The following is a 19,516-nucleotide window of genomic DNA, read 5'->3' on the forward strand; positions in this document are numbered from 1 at the left end:
TAAATCGCATGTTTTCGTGGTCTGTAATGACATCACAGGAACCGACCGCTCTGCAGCCTAGGGCCCCTTGATTCACGCGTCCGCCGTACAGGGCGGAGACACGTATACGCTGGCGCCGCCATTTTGGTTCCTCGCTCGCTGCTGAAGCAAGTCATTGCATCAAAACCCCGCTAAAATTATTGCCACAACGCGGTTAACTGGCGAAGTTTGAATCATCTTGTCTGTTTTGTGTTGCTGGGTCTCATGGGAAACGAAAAGAACAACGCGTTGAGCACGTTGACCTAATTGCAGCCGCACGGTACCGTTCAAAGGGTGTCTCCACCCTGTACGGCAGCGCTGGTATCCTGGCATCGAGGTACTCTCACGTTTGTTTACGTTACTGAACCTAGATGGCGGCACCATACCGTGGCATACTATTTTTTGCCTTTGGTTTTTTTTTTTTTGACCGTATTTAAATCTGGGTTGTTTTTGTTCTGGGAGAAAACTGTTTCGTGAAACATAGTGCTCGCTCCACAAGTATGATTACGTAAGACACCATTGCGTCAATCAATCGGCCAGTCTCGTCTGAGACAAACCCAAAGCCCCGCAGTTCTGTGCACCTAAACAAGCATACTGTGCGCAGTACCAACAGCAGTACGCATCAGTACTTCTATGTTTACGTGTGCCTTCATAACTTACACTGTTTGTTACACCATTCTTACAGCTTTTAAGACAATGTGCCCTAAATTTAAGCGCAAATAGCTTGTTCGGCAAGCTTATAAGCTCTGCCTAATTTGCGTTTGCTTTTTCCGCCCTCCGCCAATCTCAGAGCTGTCACATGTGACATCATAGGTTCTGTTGCGGGAAACGAGCTAGTGGGTCGCATGGCCATTCCCTTTTTTCCTAATTATGTAGCTTATTTGAGCGAAGCTCACATTAAAAATGGTGTCAGTATGATTCTAACGAGGCAATCTTTTGAATGAAACAAACGTGTGTTTTCTCTTCATGGCTCCTTTAAGTCTTTGGTAAATGTTACCTTTAATTCTGAACGAGTGTCCTAAGCCTAGCGTGGCCCACGGCAAAGTCTCATTAAAACTGACAGTGGTGCTCCCTGCCTGAAGTGCACTGGCACACTTTTGCACACAAAGCATATTGAGATGTCAATTCATCACAACATTACACAAACATGGTGTTCAAGAGCTAGCAGGTATGAACTTGATTACATCACAGCAGTGTGGGGGTCGTCATGATCCCATTTCAACCCTCATTGTGCTCCACACATAAGTAAGGAATGCTAGCACAACCCGCCTTGTCTTCTATGGAGAGTGAGGTCAGTCACAAAATTGGTTCTACAGTACTGGGAACGAGTTAATCCATGTACACCAGATTAAAGCTGCCCAGTTTGAAAAGCAAGCTGTATTCTATTCGGTTATGTTAATAAGTAGTAATGTTTAGCAGCGCTCATTTCTTGTTCTTTAGGTACTGCATAAATTCACTTGCCTAGCAGCTTCAATGACGCAGGGTTGCTCTCGCAGCCTGGATTTGGAAGTGGAATTTTGCAACTCTTTATACTGAACAACTCTGCTAGACATGTCAAGAAGGCACGTGTTCGAAAAACGAGCTTATTAAGATTAGTGATGAAGTACTACAATAACGTCATAAATAAACAAAACAAATCTACTGCTTGACGTCGACCGCCGTCTGGCCGACGGTCCGCCAGTTGGGCGACGGCCGGTCAGTGGCCAGCCAGTTGAAATCGTCCACCAGGGCCCAGTTGTTCACTCCGGCCCTGTTCAACCCCGAAGCCTGCCAGTCCCTTTCGCTGCCCTCGTACACGCAGTCGTACGGCCCGAACACGAGCTCCGTCGAGTCCTCGATGATGGAGCGTGCCTGGATGTGGACGAGGAACTCGCAGCGCCGGGTGTCATGCACCCGCAGCTGCTGGCAGGCCACGCGCACCGTGCACCCCTCGCACCCTTCCACGAACACCGAGGCGGCGACGGGGCCACAGCGGATTCGGCAGTTGCGCAGCCGCCGGGCAAACAGGGTGGCCAGGCAGCTGCGAATGGACACCTCGCAGTCGACCAGGGAGTCCAGCTCGACGTCCTTGCCCTCCACCCCTTCCAGCTCGAGAGCCTCGCCTGAACGGTCGCGGAAGCCCACCGTAGTGGCGTCGGTGGCCGTGTTCTTCAGGGCAGCGTTCACAGCTCCTTTGGCTTCCGCTTGGTGCTGGGCACTGCGTGAGGGGGGGAAAGAGTGTGCAGTGACAAACCGCCAAACCATGACTAGGGCGTGAATTTTGACACCCTCAAAAACCAATTACAGTAGAATATCGATAAACGGAAATCGCTTAAACGGAATTACCACTTAAACGGAACAGTTGCCTGGAATTTGGTTGGTTTTGTATTCAGATAACGTAAAAAAAACTCTTGGTAATCGTAACTAAAATTTCCGCATCACCGTGTAAACGGAACCAGAAATGGAACTTCTTGTGAAATCCACTGGCATGAGAATCAGCTTTCTACGGTCCCGGCTGTTTCGTTCTTGTTTTTTTTTTTTTTCTTCCTCCATGCTTTTTTAGCCTCGTTGGCCTCGTAAGCCTTGTCTCGTAAGTGGTTGGCCGTGTTAGCGCAACGAATGCAACATCGCAGTTCTTGTTCCAGTCGTTCGGTCTCGATTCTAGACACCGAGGCTACAGGGCTCACCTCCTGTCGCCTCGTCCGTGCCATCGTCGTGCTATTCGTCCTTCATTACCACGTTGCCATCTTCTAAATTCGGTGGCTCGTAAGCACTCGCAAAGTTGAGGCCTCTAGCCTCTGTGAAGATGCAGTTGCAAGGACTCAAACAAAAATAATTGACACATTTTGTAGTGCACAGCGACTCATTGTTGCCAAATCAAATCAACTTTGTGAATGCTGTGCCTATGCCTCTAGAAGTTTTTTGCTTTCTAAAAAACATTCACGTGCATTCACCTTCTAGTGCTTAGAGTTCCATGAAATGCCATTACGACTGCGTAGCCACATAAATTTTCACCTTAGAACATCTCTCTCAGTACTAACGGAACTCCCGTTAAACGGAACTAATTTTTCTGGTCCCTTGAAGTTCCCTTCATCAAGAGTCTACTGTAATAACATTTTCAGATAGGTGGAGTACGTTATGCACGCAACATTTGCAACACAGAGTAGGATGCAGTGCCTGCAACAATCCCACATCTTGAGTGGAGCCTCACTGTAATCGAACCACGCACAAACAAGGCCACATGTACAAGGTATCTTTGAAGCACTCTGTATTTCCCGTCACTCGAACAAAACCTGCTCCAGGAGGCTACAACGACAAAATACAACTCTGTTCAATTTCAAGCCCTTGGTAACTCACTTGACCCCGTTGAAGCCATGCACGGCATTTTTTTAAAAGCGAAAAAAATTATGATCAATGTGGAAGAACTCAAATTTTGCACTGGAGTGACGTGATATGTGCAGGAGTGGTGTAATATCATTGAGCACTGAAAACGTGGTTATAAGAGTGTCAACTGTGTGTTAGCCTTGCAGCGGTACATTGAAACGGGGGGAGAGGCTCCACTGCCATCGTCCCATCAGGCTTCTTGGCAGTGGCTTAGGGCAGCAGTAGCGAAATGCACAAAAGAAGATTTTACGACCTCGTAGAGAATTCACCAGAGATTGGCCGGGGAGTCGCCGCTGTCTCATTTGTTTCCCCTAATACCACCCCATCACTCGTTTCAAGTTTGCTTAATATGAAGTTGGCATTACTCTCATCAAGGCAAAGCACTCTTTCTAGTGACCAAATCTTGTACGTTGTCTTCACAGCCCCTTTAGGAGAGCCCAGCAACAAACAGTACAGCCACCACCAAAGTAGAGTGGAACGCAGGGTGCCCCCCACCTGGTGCTGTCGCCCTCCTGCTGCCACTTGCCGGAGGCCGGCCTCTGGCGGCCTGCCCGGAAGGCGAAGCGCTGGCGCGGCCTCAGCCTCTCGCGGACGTCGTCCACCCGAACCCGCAGGGCGCCAAACTGCTCCTGGACCATGCGGACGTTGGCCGGGGGAAGGTGGCAGGCCACTTCCCGCACCATCAGCTGCGAGGAGGCAGAGAGGAGGGGCACGGGTCGAGGGACGACTTGGGGATCACAAACAGTGAAAATGCGGAGGCGTTTCTGAAGAAATCGTGGTTAGAGCCAGCATTTCACAAGCCGATTTCATTGTTGCAAGTTTCGCCCCAAAATTTCAATCAGTAAGGGAGGTAGTAACACGCCAATCAAGAGACATGTAGTACCCCCCATCCGCTTCCAGGCCGACTGCGTATAACGTCGCCAATAGTGAGTTTACAAAATACAGGGGGTTCTTCATTCCCTATTGGATCGCATCGCCTGGATACTGGAATGCTTTTGGGTTAGAAACTGCCCACTGGCCACACCCAAGAAGTAATTTCCTTCCCAATGTCGTTGCTGCGGAAAAGGCGGGAAATGGGAGAGTTACGAAATTCTGGGTACAAAACAATATGCTCTGCCGCCAGAATGGGTGCCAACAACTTCCTAAAGATGCCTTAGTTCGAACAGAAGGGAAGAAATTCTGGTTCAGTATCCCTTTAAGGGCACAGCAGGGGTGTGGTATTCACGTAGCACCCAATACACAGAAACTTCTGCTACAGCTCAGGAATGCTCTTATGACTTCGGGTGATGTGAACAAATGCATCGCTGTTCATAGCAACTTTTGATGGAATGCATTTCATGCAAAACAATGCTGCTACGTAGGATACCCAGGGAGCAACTCGTGCGTCGGGGACACTGGCAGGCTGTAACATCCGTACATACGTGTCATATTCAGTTATGACATGAACGGGCAGGTGGCTGTGAGGCTTGCACTGCAGGACAACCTCCTTCCATTTACCACATTCGTTCTACACGCTAAATCCTGGCGGAAATGCAAATAAACATTCAGCACCCTCACATTCTGCAAAGAAGCATGAACTGGGACGCTAGGTGTAGTGAGCAGAGTGTGCGAAACAAAATGCATTTGTTTGCAGTTTGGATTGAGAATACTTCCTACTAAGTGAGCTGAATGAAACTTGGAAGGGCTGGAGTTTTACTCCAGGGGACCGGCACGGGGCTGTGCTTTTCCCTGCCACGTCGTCGGCATCGCACTGTCCGTGTAACACACTCACCGAAACCACTCGGCGACGGAGGAGAGCAGTGAAATTGCATCGGGCAGTGAGACGGCCACGTTGAAATCACCCACCACCACAATGGGCGTGCCATTACACTGCCCCGACCACACATAAAGGAGCACCTGGTGGTCTCTGTGTGTGTGTGTCCTTAGATGTGAAGGACACCAGGTAAAACGTCACTTGGGAAGCCCTCCAAGCTGGGCAGGAAAAACACTGGCCATAACGTCGTACCAGGAGCCGACCAAGAAGAAGACACAAAACACTGGCATTTGGGTGCGAAAAACTTTCTGTCTATGCTAATCCATCCAGGCACGCAATATGCAAAAACCAAGGCATGCATAGCATCCCAGCGAAACATTTTCCCTGTTGACCGACAGCTTGCATCACCAGGTATGACACCAAAGCCCTGCTTGGAAGTCACGGTCCCCAACCTGTAGGAGTACAGGACACAGGCTGTGAAGGTAAGTAGGAGAACTCAGTTGATTCGGCGGTTCCCTTAAAGAGCCCATTTTGGGGGGAAGCTGCAGATGGGCATTCTTACACAGTGTTGGCTGTACACTATGCCACCATGATTGGTTGATTGATTGATTGATTGTAGGGTTTAACGTGCCGAAGCAACGCAGGCGATGAGGTGCGCCATAGTGGAGGGCTCCGGATTAATTTTGACTACCCAGGGATGTTTAACGTGCGCCGAAGTCTCGTACACACGGGCGCTTTTGCTTTTTGCCTCCATCAGAAAAGCGGCTGCTGCGGCTGGGAATCAAACCCGCGACCTCGTGCTCAGCAGCGCAACGCCTTAGCCACTGAGCCACCGCGGCGGGTTCCTCTCTCTCCATGAATCATTCTTGTGCAGGTTGTGGGGATTCCCCCCTGTGAGCGCCCACGTTACCCCGTTTCAAACTGCCGCGCGCCACCTCTCCTGCCATCTGGGAACACACGGCAGAAAGACTGTGCGATGGAGGGGGGGCGTGGCACATCTTTGGGCACGCTAGATAAGGGCAGCGGTGCTTGGTAGCGGGGGGAGTTGCCGGCCGGGAGCGCCGCCGGTCACAAGAGAGAAGCCACCGCCGTCAGCCACCTCGAAGAAGACGCACGTCAGCAAGGCCCGCCGTTCGTCCCGCCGTACCGTAAGCCCTGGGACCCTGAAGTGCTTTTGTTATGTGCTTGGTTGATTGTATCCCCTGTTCCATTTATATTTCATTTTCCATTGCTTGAGTAAAGCGCAATTGTTCCTCTTGCAATGTTCTGTGTGTGATGTTTTGACGAGGCCGTTGCCTGAACCCCCCTCGGTAGGCAGAACTACCTACAAGGTAGAACAGCGCTGCTTTGCTATTGTATTCGTGTAACAACATTTACATGTGCTAAATCCTGATACTTTTAATGCTGCATTCTGAATGAATATTGAAGGTTTTAGCCTTCGCTCAGCGGCCCTGCAAACACGATATATTTAGCTTCTGGAAACGAAAACCACTCCGAAGCAACTCGCACTTACAACTGGGACGTACCGTTGGGATTCACTCACGGAAATGTGGTTACAGCTGTCTAAGCATAGAGTATTAGCATGATTTAAGCGCGCACCTTTTCTCGCTAAAAATAGCCTTCATACTTGTGTGGGCATCACAATAGGCCTCAAAACTGAAACTGGCTTTGAAGTGGTCACCAGCACCGCCATGGCCACTACCGTACTTACCCGATTCTAACGCACACCCATTTTCCTGGCAAAAAAACCAAAAAAACTTGCACCTCCGATTGTAACCCGCATGGAACTTTGTGACCCAGACAAACAAATGCGAGAGAAATGGGCGCTTTATTTCCCAAAGTAATCTCACTCCTCGTCGCTCTCCGCTGACCGCAACATCTCACCCTCGGTGCCGTCAAGCGCATTCGCGATGCCACACTTCTGAACGGATGTTCAACCATGGTCGATGGGATCGTGGCCCACGCTTCGCACGCCCATCCCGCGAGCTTCTCCAGAGGCGCACGTTTCAGCCGACCACTCGTTTTGAACGCGTGAGAGCCGCTTCTGCCATTGCTGTTATCAAGCGCGCAAGTGGAGCGATTTGACGATTTGTGAGAATGCCGATAGAAAAGCCTAGGCGCCTATGCTTCCAGCGTCTCAAAAATCGTTGCTAAAAGGTTTGGCGCCATCTTCAGATGGCGATGGGTGGGACAAAATTTCCGCTTTTTCGGCAGTTTCGGTTTTGTACCCGATTCTAACGCGCATGCGTATTTTCGGGCTATTCTTACGGAAAAAAGTGTGCGTTAGAATTGGGTAAATACGGTAACCCTTCCCCAAATCCAACTCAATCTAATCCACTCAATATGCTAACACCACGCAAGTGAATTTCGGCACACCATTCCTCGATGGGCATACCACTGCCAGCTGTTGCACATGTTGTTACTGCTGCAACCAGCACCTCGCGTGAGGTGTTATGGCTCTCAGTAGAAACCACCCTGAGGCATCCTTCAAGCGCAAGGTAACTTTACTAGTCGAACAACCGGAACTGAGCAGAATAACACACACTGGGTGTGCCAGAGGCATGATACTACCGTTGGCATAAACAAAGAAGAGGGGAATTTTCTCGCAAGGCGTCGAGCAACGACTGAACCACGTGCCCATTTGAAATTAGAAAGGTCAAAGAGCTTGAAATAGCAAAGGCTTTCAATGTTCCGTTATGACGCTTTAATGCCCGCAGGATATGGACAAGGAAGCTCACAAGCTAAAAGAAATTTTTGCTGCCACAGGAGCCTGTGTCAAATAAAATTCACTCGGCCAAGTATGTGGTGTCACGTTCTTTTAGTAAAATCAGCGTCAAAAAAAATTTCTCAACAAATTTTTGCGAGTAGATTTACCTGAGCATTGCAATTTGGGGGGCGTTTTAGAATCGTGCAAATTTGGTACGTTTCCGAGACCAGGCCCCTAACCTCTTAGCTGCTCTCCGCGACTTTATTCGCGTAGTGCCAAAAAAAAAGTTAGCTTTGCATTTCTGTCCACCTTGTCGCATTGTCCAACCTTTTCTTCTAGCAATTCTCAAATTCTGGTGCGTTTGTTCTTCACCCAACTTATTTGTTTTCGAAAGTATAGTTTTGTCAAGTGATTGATTCTAGGGTTTAACGCGCCGACGCAACGCAGGCGATGAGGCGCGCCGTAGTGGAGGGCTCCGGATTAATTTTGACCACCTGGGGATCTTTAACGTGCGCCGAAATCTCGTACACACAGGCGTTTTTGCCTTTCGCCTCCATCAGAAAAGCGGCCGCCGCGGCCGGGAATCGAACCCGCGACCTCGTGCTCAGCAGCGCAACACCTTAGCCACTGAGCCACCGCGGCGGGTAGTTTTGTCAAGTGGGCACACTACCTCTCAAAGCTCCCGATCCTGGCCAATCCCCCCAAGTGGGCATGTGCCAAGCAAAAAGATCAACAACAACGAATGTCCTACACGAAGACACCCCAACCCCAAGAATGAACGATGCTTGGGCTTGGTGTGGTGCTTTGAAGCACTACACCAACGTGCTGGAAGGACCAGTGGTTTGTGTCGGCGGGGGTGCAACTCAATGCTGACCTGCAGCTCGTGCAACTGCCTCTCCGCCTCTGCCAACTCGGGGCTGGACTCTTCCAGCAGCCTCTGCAGCTGACCCCGTGCCTGGCCGAACTGGTTCAAGAGGCCGTCCCGGGTCACGGCAGCCCCGGCCTCCTCTGTGGCACCCATGGCTCGCTCTCCCCGACACCCCAGGTCCTGCGGTCGTCGACACTGGCCTCCCTGCTGCCTGGAAACACTGCGGAGGAAGCAAGAAGTCACTGCCACAGTGGCTTACATCCCTTGAACGTCACGTGGGGTCACTGTGCGCCACGGTGCGCACGATTAGAAGTGGAGAACGCACATCAGTGCCTGTCTGCAGGAATCCGTATCCAAATGGCTGCCCATCTAGCATACTATCGTGCTCCTCAAATGACTAGGGTGGTGGAGACGCATCAGCCCATGTGGGGAAGAGAGGAGCGCGAGGCCTGACTACTGCTGACAGGCAACACAGCTAGTGTCACCGACTGAGCAGAGAGGGTTGGTGGTCTACCCCTGGGAGGAGGTCGCAGCGGCTTTGGCATGCTGGCTGGGCAGAGGTTCAAGCAATTCGCAGGACCATGTTAAATGTTTGACGCCCGCTATCTTGGTCTTTGAGGCAGAGACCGCATTTTCCTGGGCAGTGTCTGTAGCCTTGGCTGTGTCTGTCACGGTTACCATGCGCACAGGCAGCCATTTTCACACTGCGACGGCACAAGGGGGCCGGGATACAAAGAAGTACGAAAAACGAAGCACACAGCCCCCCATACATCGGCTGTCGCCTGCGGGTTGCCCGGTTCGAAAGCTCTGCGTGCGCTAGCTGCTCTTGTACACGTCTGAGAGTATGGGCCAACATTAGATGCAAGCTTAGTGGATCAGGCAATGCTGTATATACAGTAGCTGGCCAATTTTTCGGACCTGGAGGGGGACGAAAAATAGTGCGGATAAAAGAGCAGTCCTATGTGACAACTGACAGTTCCTCAGAAAAGTCCTAATAATCCACCGAGTTCGAATATTCGGAGTCCGAAAAAACAGTGAGGCAACTGTGTATTTTTTTTAGTGGAGCATTTCAACACCACTGCACTGCTGCAGGCAAGAGGCAAGTTGCGACCCTGAGAAGTCTGCACGTGGGCATCTAAACCTGACATCCACAGCAGCAAGTACCAAAGGCTGTGTGCTCTGTTGTTTTCTTGAATTTGCCTATTTGACTTCTGGAGCAACGACTTTGAGAGCCCTGAGAAAAGGTCTTATCGGTGCATTCATTGGTGGGGGCTGTTGTGTCATCAGGACTTCTCACATTTGATGCACCCCGGTAAGTTGGTGCCAGTTGGGTGGGGGAACCAGACACAAGCAAGGACAGTGCGTAATTGATATATCCACCATGAGCATTAGCCTGTTTCCAAAACTGATTGTGTGATGGGAAGTAATTTAAAACAAAACTGGGATGCGCCCATTCTTACCTATGTAATCAGAAAACAGAGCAAAAAAAAAGAAAAATGCTATGTATAGTAAAAAAAAATTAATGGAAGTCCAATTGGCCCTGCCCAAAACACCACCGAAGCAACCGAAAGTGTTCCAATTGGTCCAATGGTGGTTCGGACAGGTCCAATTTCATCTTCCAGTTTTTTTTTTTTCCATATTTCTTGAACTTGGCAAATCGTGGTTCAATTATAGTTAACATTACTTGATTCACCTAGATCATATTTCAGCAATGCTGACGTAACTGACCAGGGAGGTCAACGGATCCTCAGCCGCGTCTAGGGAGTCGCGTTTACGAAGGCAGCATATACACCGTGACGAATTTTTGGCGACAGCAACAAAGGCTTCGCCAAACGTTTTTAGCTAATCTAAAACCATTGGCATCGGCCAAACATTCCGAGTGGTTAACTGAGGCAAAAGAACAAAACACCAGCAATGAACATTAAACACATTTAACTCGATCGGGCGACTCCAACACGCACGCCCACGTGGAAATGCGAAACATGCGAAGCAGCGCTGCTCATTACGTGTTTTGTCCGTTTTCTTCCCTGCACGCAGGCCTGCGTTTCGCGGGAAAACGGCCGTATGGATGCGGGAGTCACACTTGTTATGCTTAAAAGAAAACAAAACGCCAGGGCGAGTGACAGAAGCATTTGCCACTTACGCCGAGATAACCGATGAAGGCAGACCGGTGCAGCCCAGCGACAGTTGAATATCGCTGTGTTCTGAAAACGCACACTTGTACGAGCTGCCCTTACGTCTTCGGTCACCAAAGCAAGCCCCGGCTGACACTTGAGAGATATATATTTCAACCCTTTTTTAACTCTTCCCACGCAAATTGTAGTTGCAGCGCCCACAGCTACTCTTCCTAGGCACTAGACAAGACATTAGAGGTGGCCACCATTGCTGACTCACACGGAGAATCGCCGAAAACTGTCACCCAGTTTGGCTCAGTTACCGCTAGGTGTTGCACTCAGGGTAGTTGTCTTTGGAATTACTGGAGTTTTCGCTCTAGCCTAATAAAGCACATCAAAATTCGCTAACCGTAAACGAATCAAACCACCGACGACGGTCCCTTAACATTCGGAACCCTGTCATCTACCTGAGCAGACATCTCTGGAGCAGACGATACACATGGGCATACGGGGATTGCGCTAAGTTGCATTGAATTTTCGGAACCGTCAGTCTTATCAGCAAGTTTTTTTTTTACGTATAAACGCTTTTTTGTTAAGTTTGTTTATCTACAAAAGTTTTCAAGAGCAGGAGCAGCTTTTCTTTAGTAGTTGGCGTCACACTAGTGGGCGCTTCGATCGTTCATCATGGCGGCGCGCAACTTTGCAAGTGCCGTTTGCTAACTGCTGATGTTTTAGAAACTTTTACACCCAATTTTCGCCCCGTCAGCTTTGACAGAAAAGCTGCGATGGCGCAGGGTCCTTCCCTGTTTCCAGCGTACGCCGCTCCGAAGCTGTCGTCACCGGAGAACGCTGCCAAGCCTGCCCTGTTCCCGGCTTTCGCTGCTTCAACATCGGAGCAGCAACCGCCTTCCGGAGACGCCGCATCTCCAGAAAGTTGGTCTCGTCGTCGTTATTTGTACAGGAGTAGTTGCTGTAACATCGCAGCTCATACAACTAAGCCGACCAAGCTTTTGTTTTTGCGTAGCCGAAATGATCGCTGTCGGTTTGCGCCCATTCTTGCACAAATCGTCACGATTACGTTCTCGGCTGGAGCGCTGCGCCCAAGTAATACGCAGCATTGCAGACGTTTGCCTGTGCTTAAAACTATGCTGTAGCCAGCATGCTCGTAACGTTGCCCACAATCTCAAGCAGCCTGTTGCGCATCATGGTTTACGTACCAGTTTGACGGGCGCCGGGTACGGTCGTGCGGTCCCCTCGCTTGAAGCCGGGGCGACGTTGTTCACATTACCTTCATTCCATGTTGAAATGCGCGGGCCCACTATCGTAGCGCGCTAGTGGTTTTCGTCAATGGAAATGCGTTCTGCTATGCGTTTATCCACGGGACAGTGCAAACAAGTTGTGCTGGTTGTTCCTCATTGCTGGCGATGCGTTCAGGTCAGCCTTATGCTCGGTGTGCCGTAATTACAGCATTTAGTTAGGGCATCTTAAGCTCTGTCTGAATGAAAATTTTGTGTTGCCAGTCTTGTCCTGTCAAAGAAAGTGCAGTTCGTGACACGGTGGATGCTATGGAGCTGGAAAGGAATCACCGGTAATGAATATGGTGGTACGGAAACTAGTTCTGTACCAACTCGTGTGTGCAGTCGCTTCGTCAAAGCAGATATTCTGTTTGATGCATTGAATCCGAAATGCGGTACAGGACTGTAGTCGTATGGCTTCAAAGGAAAGCTGTACAGCTTTCTCAGAAACTTCGCAGGTGAAGAAAAATTCGTCCTGGTCCAGGATTCGAACCCGGGACCACCGCTTAACCGCAGCAGTCGCTCTACCAACTGAGCTAACCAGGAGGCTAGTCGTTTGTAGCTTTCCTTTCCTTTGTAACTTTCCTTTGCAGAAACTTGCTCCACCTTGAGGATTTCCTCTAAATCTGGTCAATTAGGACTGTAGTAGTGGGGCTTTTGTATCTCGGCGCTTCGGTGGTCTGCGATTAAGGGGCTGTGACGAAGTTATGAAAGGTGGCGCCATTTTGAATAAACCCTTGCTTTGTCCTTACGTTACCCTCACAACGAGTGCACGTCTCTCTGCGTCACCCTTAGGGGCCGTCGCCTTTTAGGCTGTCCCTATCCGCACGCCTCGCGCGGATTATTTTTAAAACTGTCCGCACGCCTCGCGCGGATAATTTTTAAAACTGTCCGCACGCCTCGCGCGGATAATTTTCAAAACTGTCCGCACGCCTCGCGCGGATAACTTTTAAAATTGTCCGCACGCCTCGAGCCCGAATGCAGTGCCGTGTGCCAAGTTTCTTTTTCTTTGAGTTATTCTTCCGCTCTCAACTTGGATGCTATCCGCGTGTTACGTTGTTGTGGCCGGTTACTTAACCCAAGTGCAGCGTCGGTCTGCTACACTGTCTGCTAACGCTCGGCTTCACGCTGCGTGCTGTCCTGAGCCAGCTCACGGGTGAAGCCGGCGTGCCAAGCCCTCGTCGGACGACGAGAAACGGCGACCACGACGACACCGATCCATCTCCTGAAGAATCGAGGACGAAGTTTGCCATCGCTCTTTCTGCACTTCCATTCTCGTGTTCCCCCTTACGGACCCAATATCTATTTCGTTATCCTATCGGCACCAATCCATTCGGCAGGTCGATTCACTAAAATACCTTGGAGTTATATATGACAGTAAATTGACTTGGCGTCTCCACATTGAGCACATTGCAGTGAAAGGCTCCCGCGCTGTCGCTCTTTTGAGGGGCCTTAGCCACAAGCGATCAGGTCTGAGAGCAGATACACTCTTGATGATCTACCGCATGTATGTTCGCCCAGTCTTAGAATTTGGGTGCGTTTTGTTCTCTGGCTCTGCTGCCTATAAGCTCCTGCCTTTGGTGAAGCTCGAGCGTCAAGCATTGCGCTGCTGCTTAGGCCTGCCCGCTTACGTCCCGATTAGAGTGCTGTACTTAGAAGCCGGAGTCCTAACGCTGAACTCCAGGTTCAAATACCTAACCGTTAATGCATTCGCAAAGTTCTTTGAATCCCCGCTGGCCAGACCACAGGCTGTTTTCCTTCAGCATGCAAGGTCCTTTTTTGGTATATATTGGTCTCGTCTCCGGCGCCCACAGGTCATTTTTGCCAATTCGTTGCTTACTCCATTAAACACCACCCTCCTTTCAATTCCCGCCTTGCAGACACCATCCACAGTAGTAAGGATTTCATTTGATTATATTTTCCCTAAAAACGCTAAGCTTCTCCCGCCTAACATACTCAATAACATTCTCCTGGCTCACCAGTCCGAATACCCATCCCACGTGGTCATTGCAACTGACGCTTCGAAAAAAGACGAAAAGGTTGGGGTGGGCATTTTCTCTCCGACGTTGAACTGGTCTTTTTCATTGCGATTACCAGATTTTATCCCCATTTTTCATGCAGAATTTCTTGCTCTACTCCTTGCAATCCTGAAACTTGATCCGGCGAATTCTTCCGTGATGCTACTCACCGACTCCTTGTCCGTGTGCATGGCTCTCTCCTCAGAAACCTTACATCCTATTGCCAAAACTTTTTATTCCTGCGTCCCCACTCATGTGTGGGAGATTCGGCTCGTTTGGCTGCCCGGCCACTGTGGGTTAACCCTCAATGAAACCGCTGACATATTAGCTAAAACAGCTTTGGCTTTACCGATCGTCGAGGTTCTTCCCCCGTTTTCTTGCGTGTTGTTGGCACGCTATCGCCAATACCTGTTTAATCAAGATGCCTCCGACCATGGTCTGAACACTTCTCCTGAACTGGAACACCTCAGGTACCGCTGGGAGAGAAGTTTATGCCAAACTCGCTTGTGCGAAGTATTGATAACTTCTTTTCGTTGTGGTGTGCCACCCCTTAATTGGTATTTATACAGGGCAAATCTGATAACCACCCCTTTGTGCCACTTTTGCCAAGAAATTGAATCCGTAGAGCATTTCTTTCTTCTTTGCCGCCGATTTGCTAACCATCGGAGAAGGCTGCTGGAGATTCCCCTGCTACGTCTTGGTCTGCCTTTAACTGTACCGGTGCTCTTGTCGTTTGGGGGGACTAGGCTGGGTCGATGCCATAGGGACGTGTGCAACGCCATCCACTCCTTCATTTCGGAGACAGCTCGTCTGCAGTGCTAAAAACATCCCGATTAGGCTGACTTTTACTATAAATTTCCTATTCTTCTCTCTGTTTTTTTTTCTCGTGTTTTCTCTCTCTCATTAACCTAGACCAAATTCTTTCTTCTGCTCCATTATTTTGCCTTGATTGATTGTAATGAAAACATAACTCTTCTTGGCCAATCCCCCTAAGTGGGTATGCGCCATTTTTCGGGCCACCACCACCACCACCTCTCCTACAAGTCGCGTTGCCATCAGCAATAACATGCAACAATGTGCCAGAGATCACCACACGAACTAATGCCGTGCTGTGATATGGCGAATACAGTGAGGTGAAGATGACTGTGTGCATCGGGGCGTAGAGCTCGACGTACTGCCACATTCGGCTTGTGATTGCGGTGACGGCGTAGTACATGGTAAATGCGCGAATGAGGTGTGGTCCAGTGCAGGGTGTTCTCTGTGCCAACGCCCTTCATGCTGGCGCATTCGGCGGCTCAATGCTTGCACGGGCAGCGACATGGATCAGCGGGAATCTTAAAGGGTGCATTATGCAGAAACGCAGGTTTGGTTCACTCGAAAGGTTGCCTCGTTATATACATACTGACACGATTTTTAACGTAAACGTCACTCAAATAAGCTATATAATTATAGAAAAGGGAACGGGCGTGTGGCCCACAAGCTCATTTCACGCAGCAGAGCCCATGATGTCATACACGCCAGCACTGGGATTGGCTGAGGCCGGCAAAAGCAAACACAGATTAGGCAGAGCTTATAAGTTTGGGGAACAAGCTATTTGCGCTTAAATTTTGGGCACATTCTTTTTATAGCAATAAGAATGGTGGGATAAACGGTGGAAGTTATGAAAGCACATGTAAACGTATAAGTACCGATGTGTACTGCACGCACTGTGCTTGTTTTAGCTGCACTGCACTGCGTCTCTTCGGGGTTGTCTCAGACAACATTGGCCGATTGGTGTAAGCAACGGCGTATTACGGGCCATATTTGTCGGGCGAGCACCATGTGTCACGGAACGATTATTTTCTCCCTTAACAAAAACAAGCCAGGTACAAATATGGTCAAAAGCAAAGCAAAGGCAGGAAACGGCCCGCTACGGTATGCTGGCACTATCTAGGTTGACTAACAGTAAGCAAGTCTCCGCTTCACACCAAGTTTAGCTTGAAGACCCACTCTTATGTTGTCGTTGCAGACGTCTTTAAAACTCACAATCAAAATTTTAACTTAAATTGATTATTTTGCAGCGAACAAAGCATCACTTGCTTCCGTGCAAGCACTGGGGGCACTATAAAACATGAAATCTTTCGAATAAAATAAACTTGTATCATGTCTGCATAGAAGTGCACCTCCTGCAGCTGCGACTGCCCTGCCTGGACTAATTAGACCCAGTAACGGCACAAGATGACGGTTTTAACAGTTAAGCCATCCGCTCTGTCGCAGTGCTTTGGTGTCCGTCTATTTCCTTGTGCAGGAACACACCCAGCTCAGCATTATCATGGACTTTGTAAATGAGAGCAAAAAAGAGCGATGTTCCTCCAGTTGCGAGTGGCCTTGGTGCTATATTCATTTTCACGGCGAGCCTCCTCACACCTTCCCTTGTGATGTTTTACAGCCATTGCTACTATTTCTCAGGCCCACTTTGTGTTGCACACAGAAGCAGCCATTCCACTGAGAGGAGGGTGAATAACCTTTGCAAGCCTCACCCATCCAGACGTGAAGTCACCTGTACTCATTCTCTAAGACGTACGCTGTGCTGTCAATGCTGTAAGTACTGTACAACACAAGATAACGTGTACGCTAGTTCAATCAACACAGTGAAGCACTTGAAGTAACAGGATGATGCTTTGAGTCTGCCAGGGTATCTACAGCCGCAGTTCAAGATCTCTATACAGTAGTTGCAAGAGCACAGACTGAATGTTTGTAACCACTTTGCCGACCACACTTTCCCTTCGCCTTATGTGAATCCTTGCCAAGTAACTGTCATCAGGTCCTGTTGCCTTCTGTAGCTCAAAAATCTCTGCCCTCTAATGTCCTGCTACATCTGCTCCCTGCCTTGTACTGTTTCCAGCAGGAGGAAGATTCTCCCACACAAAGGCAGTCTAGACCGGCCGACCTATGGCTGGGGAAGGTGCTGATCCTTCGCTGTGGCACCAAGGCCATTATTGGCGGTGTGTGCAGTGAAGGTAGTCTATTGATTGTTGGCCTGTGAAAGGGACTGCTGATTGCACTGCATATACTCCACCGTTCCCGCTATCATTACTGTTCAGTGCCCTTTCCTTTACCGCCATTTCTACCCTTTTGCTCACTTTCTTCTCAATCCCTTTTAGGTCTCCCTGTTTTTACACTAAAAGGCAACCTGTGAAGGAAGAAAGAAATGGGTAGGAGGAGTAGAAAAAACTTGGAAGCCAAATAGTGCTCAACAGAAGTCGTTATGCGACAACGGCAGGGGTTTTCAATTATCAGTCCTGGACTCTCTGCGTACTCCCCAAGAGGCAATCTGACATTTCTTGCTCGCATGTATTCCTGTGGTGTGGAGAATCTTGCGACTACCCGTGAACAACAGGTAAAATGTCACTGTAAAGACCCAGTATATGGCTCAGGAATTAAGTCAACTTAATGCATATAGATGAGACTGAATATTTGTCACTTTAAAAATCTTGCATATTCTTCACATTTGGCCCCATGTTAGATCCTTCTGCACTGGCAGGCTTACTGAAACTATGTAATGACTCGCTGCCTCTGGCAGGTTCCAGTGTACTATTTTTGATCAAGTAGCTTGCTGAAAGATACTGAACACTTTCCAATATCAACTTCAGGTTAGTTACAGTGCAGGGGGCAGTTTGTCATGCGTGCAAAAGCCAGAATGTTTTCATGGCTAAAGCTATGGCTACGTGATAAATCCAGCATGTGTAACATCAGTTGTTAGGCCAGCGGCCGTCCTTATGTTTCTTCTCCTCTCTTCGTTTCGTTTGCACTGATTCCACCCAAAAAACACTGTCTAAATGTATGCACAGCTTCACCTAAGAACTAGGCCATAAACTACAGTTCAGGCTAACAGCAGCCACCCGGAGTTAACATCTGTGGAAGAGAAGGTGAGGAGCATGATCCACAAAAAAAAATTGAAAACGACATGAGGCTGTTAAAAAACCTTATTGTGCTCAACTGCTTGCAGAAAAAAGTTAGCGCGTGAAAGCGGATTTCAGAGATTAGTTTATCTTCAGCATTTCCTTCAGTAAAGTTTTACTAAGGCTTCTCTCATTTCACAAGCCGACATCACAAGCATGGTGAGTTGCGCAACAGCACTGCCTCGACATTGAAATTGTATAATGTAAGGTGTTTCAACTGTGGTGATTCCTGAACTCAATAAAATGCAATAATCATGCGCTTAACAATCACATATCACTCCACATTACTACCCCTCCTTTTGGATAATACCACTAAAAACTACTGCATTCTAATTGTACTTGACATGAATGACAACAACCTCTGGGCAATGACAAATACCTCCAGTATTTACCATGCGCATGGTAAATGCGCATTACCATGCGCATGGTAAATGCGCATTCGCGCATTTACCATGTACTACGCCGTCACCGCAATCACAAGCCGAATGTGGCAGTACGTCAAGCTCTACGCCCCGATGCACACAGTCATCTTCACCCCACTGTATTCGCCATATCACAGCACGGCATTAGTTCGTGTGGTGATCTCTGGCACATTGTGGCATGTTATTGCTGATGGCAACGCGACTTGTAGGAGAGGAGGTGCAGAACGAACGATGGCAAACTTCGTCCTCGATTCTTCAGGAGATGGATCGGTGTCGTCGTGGTCGCCGTTTCTCGTCGTCCGACGAGGGCTTGGCACGCCGGCTTCACCCGTGAGCTGGCTCAGGACAGCACGCAGCGTGAAGCCGAGCGTTAGCAGACCGACGCTGCACTTGGGTTAAGTAACCGGCCACAACAACGTAACACGCGGATAGCATCCAAGTTGAGAGCGGAAGAAACATAATAACTCAAAGAAAAAGAAACTTGGCACACGGCACTGCATTCGGGCTCGAGGCGTGCGGACAATTTTAAAAGTTATCCGCGCGAGGCGTGCGGACAGTTTTGAAAATTATCCGCGCGAGGCGTGCGGACAGTTTTAAAAATTATCCGCGCGAGGCGTGCGGACAGTCCTAAAAATAATCCGCGCGAGGCGTGCGGATAGGGACAGCCCGCCTTTTACAACCTCGTCACAGCCCCTCCTGGTGGTAGACCACCGAAGCGCTGAGATCCAAAAACCCCGGTACTGCAAGGACGCAGTACTGCTGCTTAACACCTTCAGAGTCATGCCAGGAGCTGCTGGCAGGAACTGGAGCAGAGCAGCTAATTGGTGGGAGTAGGTTGACTTGCATGATGGGAAACGAAGGAGACAGGAGTAGGCAAAAAACAAACAGGACACGCACTGACTTTCAACTCGTTTCTTTATTGACAACACACTACTGCTTATAGGCGCAAGGATTTTCCCTTTCTAGCCATCACACGCTCAAACCAGCCAATGACATACACCCACACACCAACCAAGC

The 19,516-nt window shown here is 49.2% G+C and overlaps 2 protein-coding genes across 3 annotated transcripts in view; one reads left to right on the plus strand and one right to left on the minus strand.

Moving 5' to 3' along the window:
• Positions 1 to 425: 425 nt before the first annotated feature.
• Positions 426 to 11,333, minus strand: LOC144164260 (tubulin-specific chaperone C-like). 2 transcript variants are annotated; one of them, XM_077694777.1, is made up of 4 exons: positions 11,104 to 11,333; positions 8,716 to 8,929; positions 3,877 to 4,067; positions 426 to 2,215 (listed from the first exon to the last, which is right to left on the minus strand). In XM_077694777.1, the coding sequence occupies exons 2-4, from the start codon at positions 8,860 to 8,862 to the stop codon at positions 1,657 to 1,659; spliced, it is 897 nt and encodes a 298-aa protein (XP_077550903.1). In that variant the 5' UTR covers positions 8,863 to 8,929; positions 11,104 to 11,333; the 3' UTR covers positions 426 to 1,656. The 2 variants fall into 2 exon arrangements, with proteins under 2 accessions (XP_077550903.1, XP_077550902.1); XM_077694776.1 differs by lacking the exon at positions 11,104 to 11,333 and adding an exon at positions 10,853 to 11,097.
• A 155-nt stretch (positions 11,334 to 11,488) lies between these two features.
• LOC144164259 (nuclear exosome regulator NRDE2-like) overlaps positions 11,489 to 19,516 on the plus strand; it is a 99,474-nt gene continuing 91,446 nt past the window's right edge. Inside the window, exon 1 of the mRNA XM_077694775.1 lies at positions 11,489 to 11,756. Within this exon, the coding sequence (XP_077550901.1) occupies positions 11,609 to 11,756 (148 nt within the window). The 5' untranslated portion in view covers positions 11,489 to 11,608. The remainder of the gene's footprint in view (positions 11,757 to 19,516) is intronic.

The sequence above is a fragment of the Haemaphysalis longicornis genome, unplaced genomic scaffold (genome assembly GCF_048455015.1).
Source record: "Haemaphysalis longicornis isolate Haplotype H1 unplaced genomic scaffold, Haemaphysalis longicornis Haplotype H1 scaffold_13, whole genome shotgun sequence".
In the NCBI taxonomy this organism is placed as follows: domain Eukaryota; kingdom Metazoa; phylum Arthropoda; class Arachnida; order Ixodida; family Ixodidae; genus Haemaphysalis; species Haemaphysalis longicornis.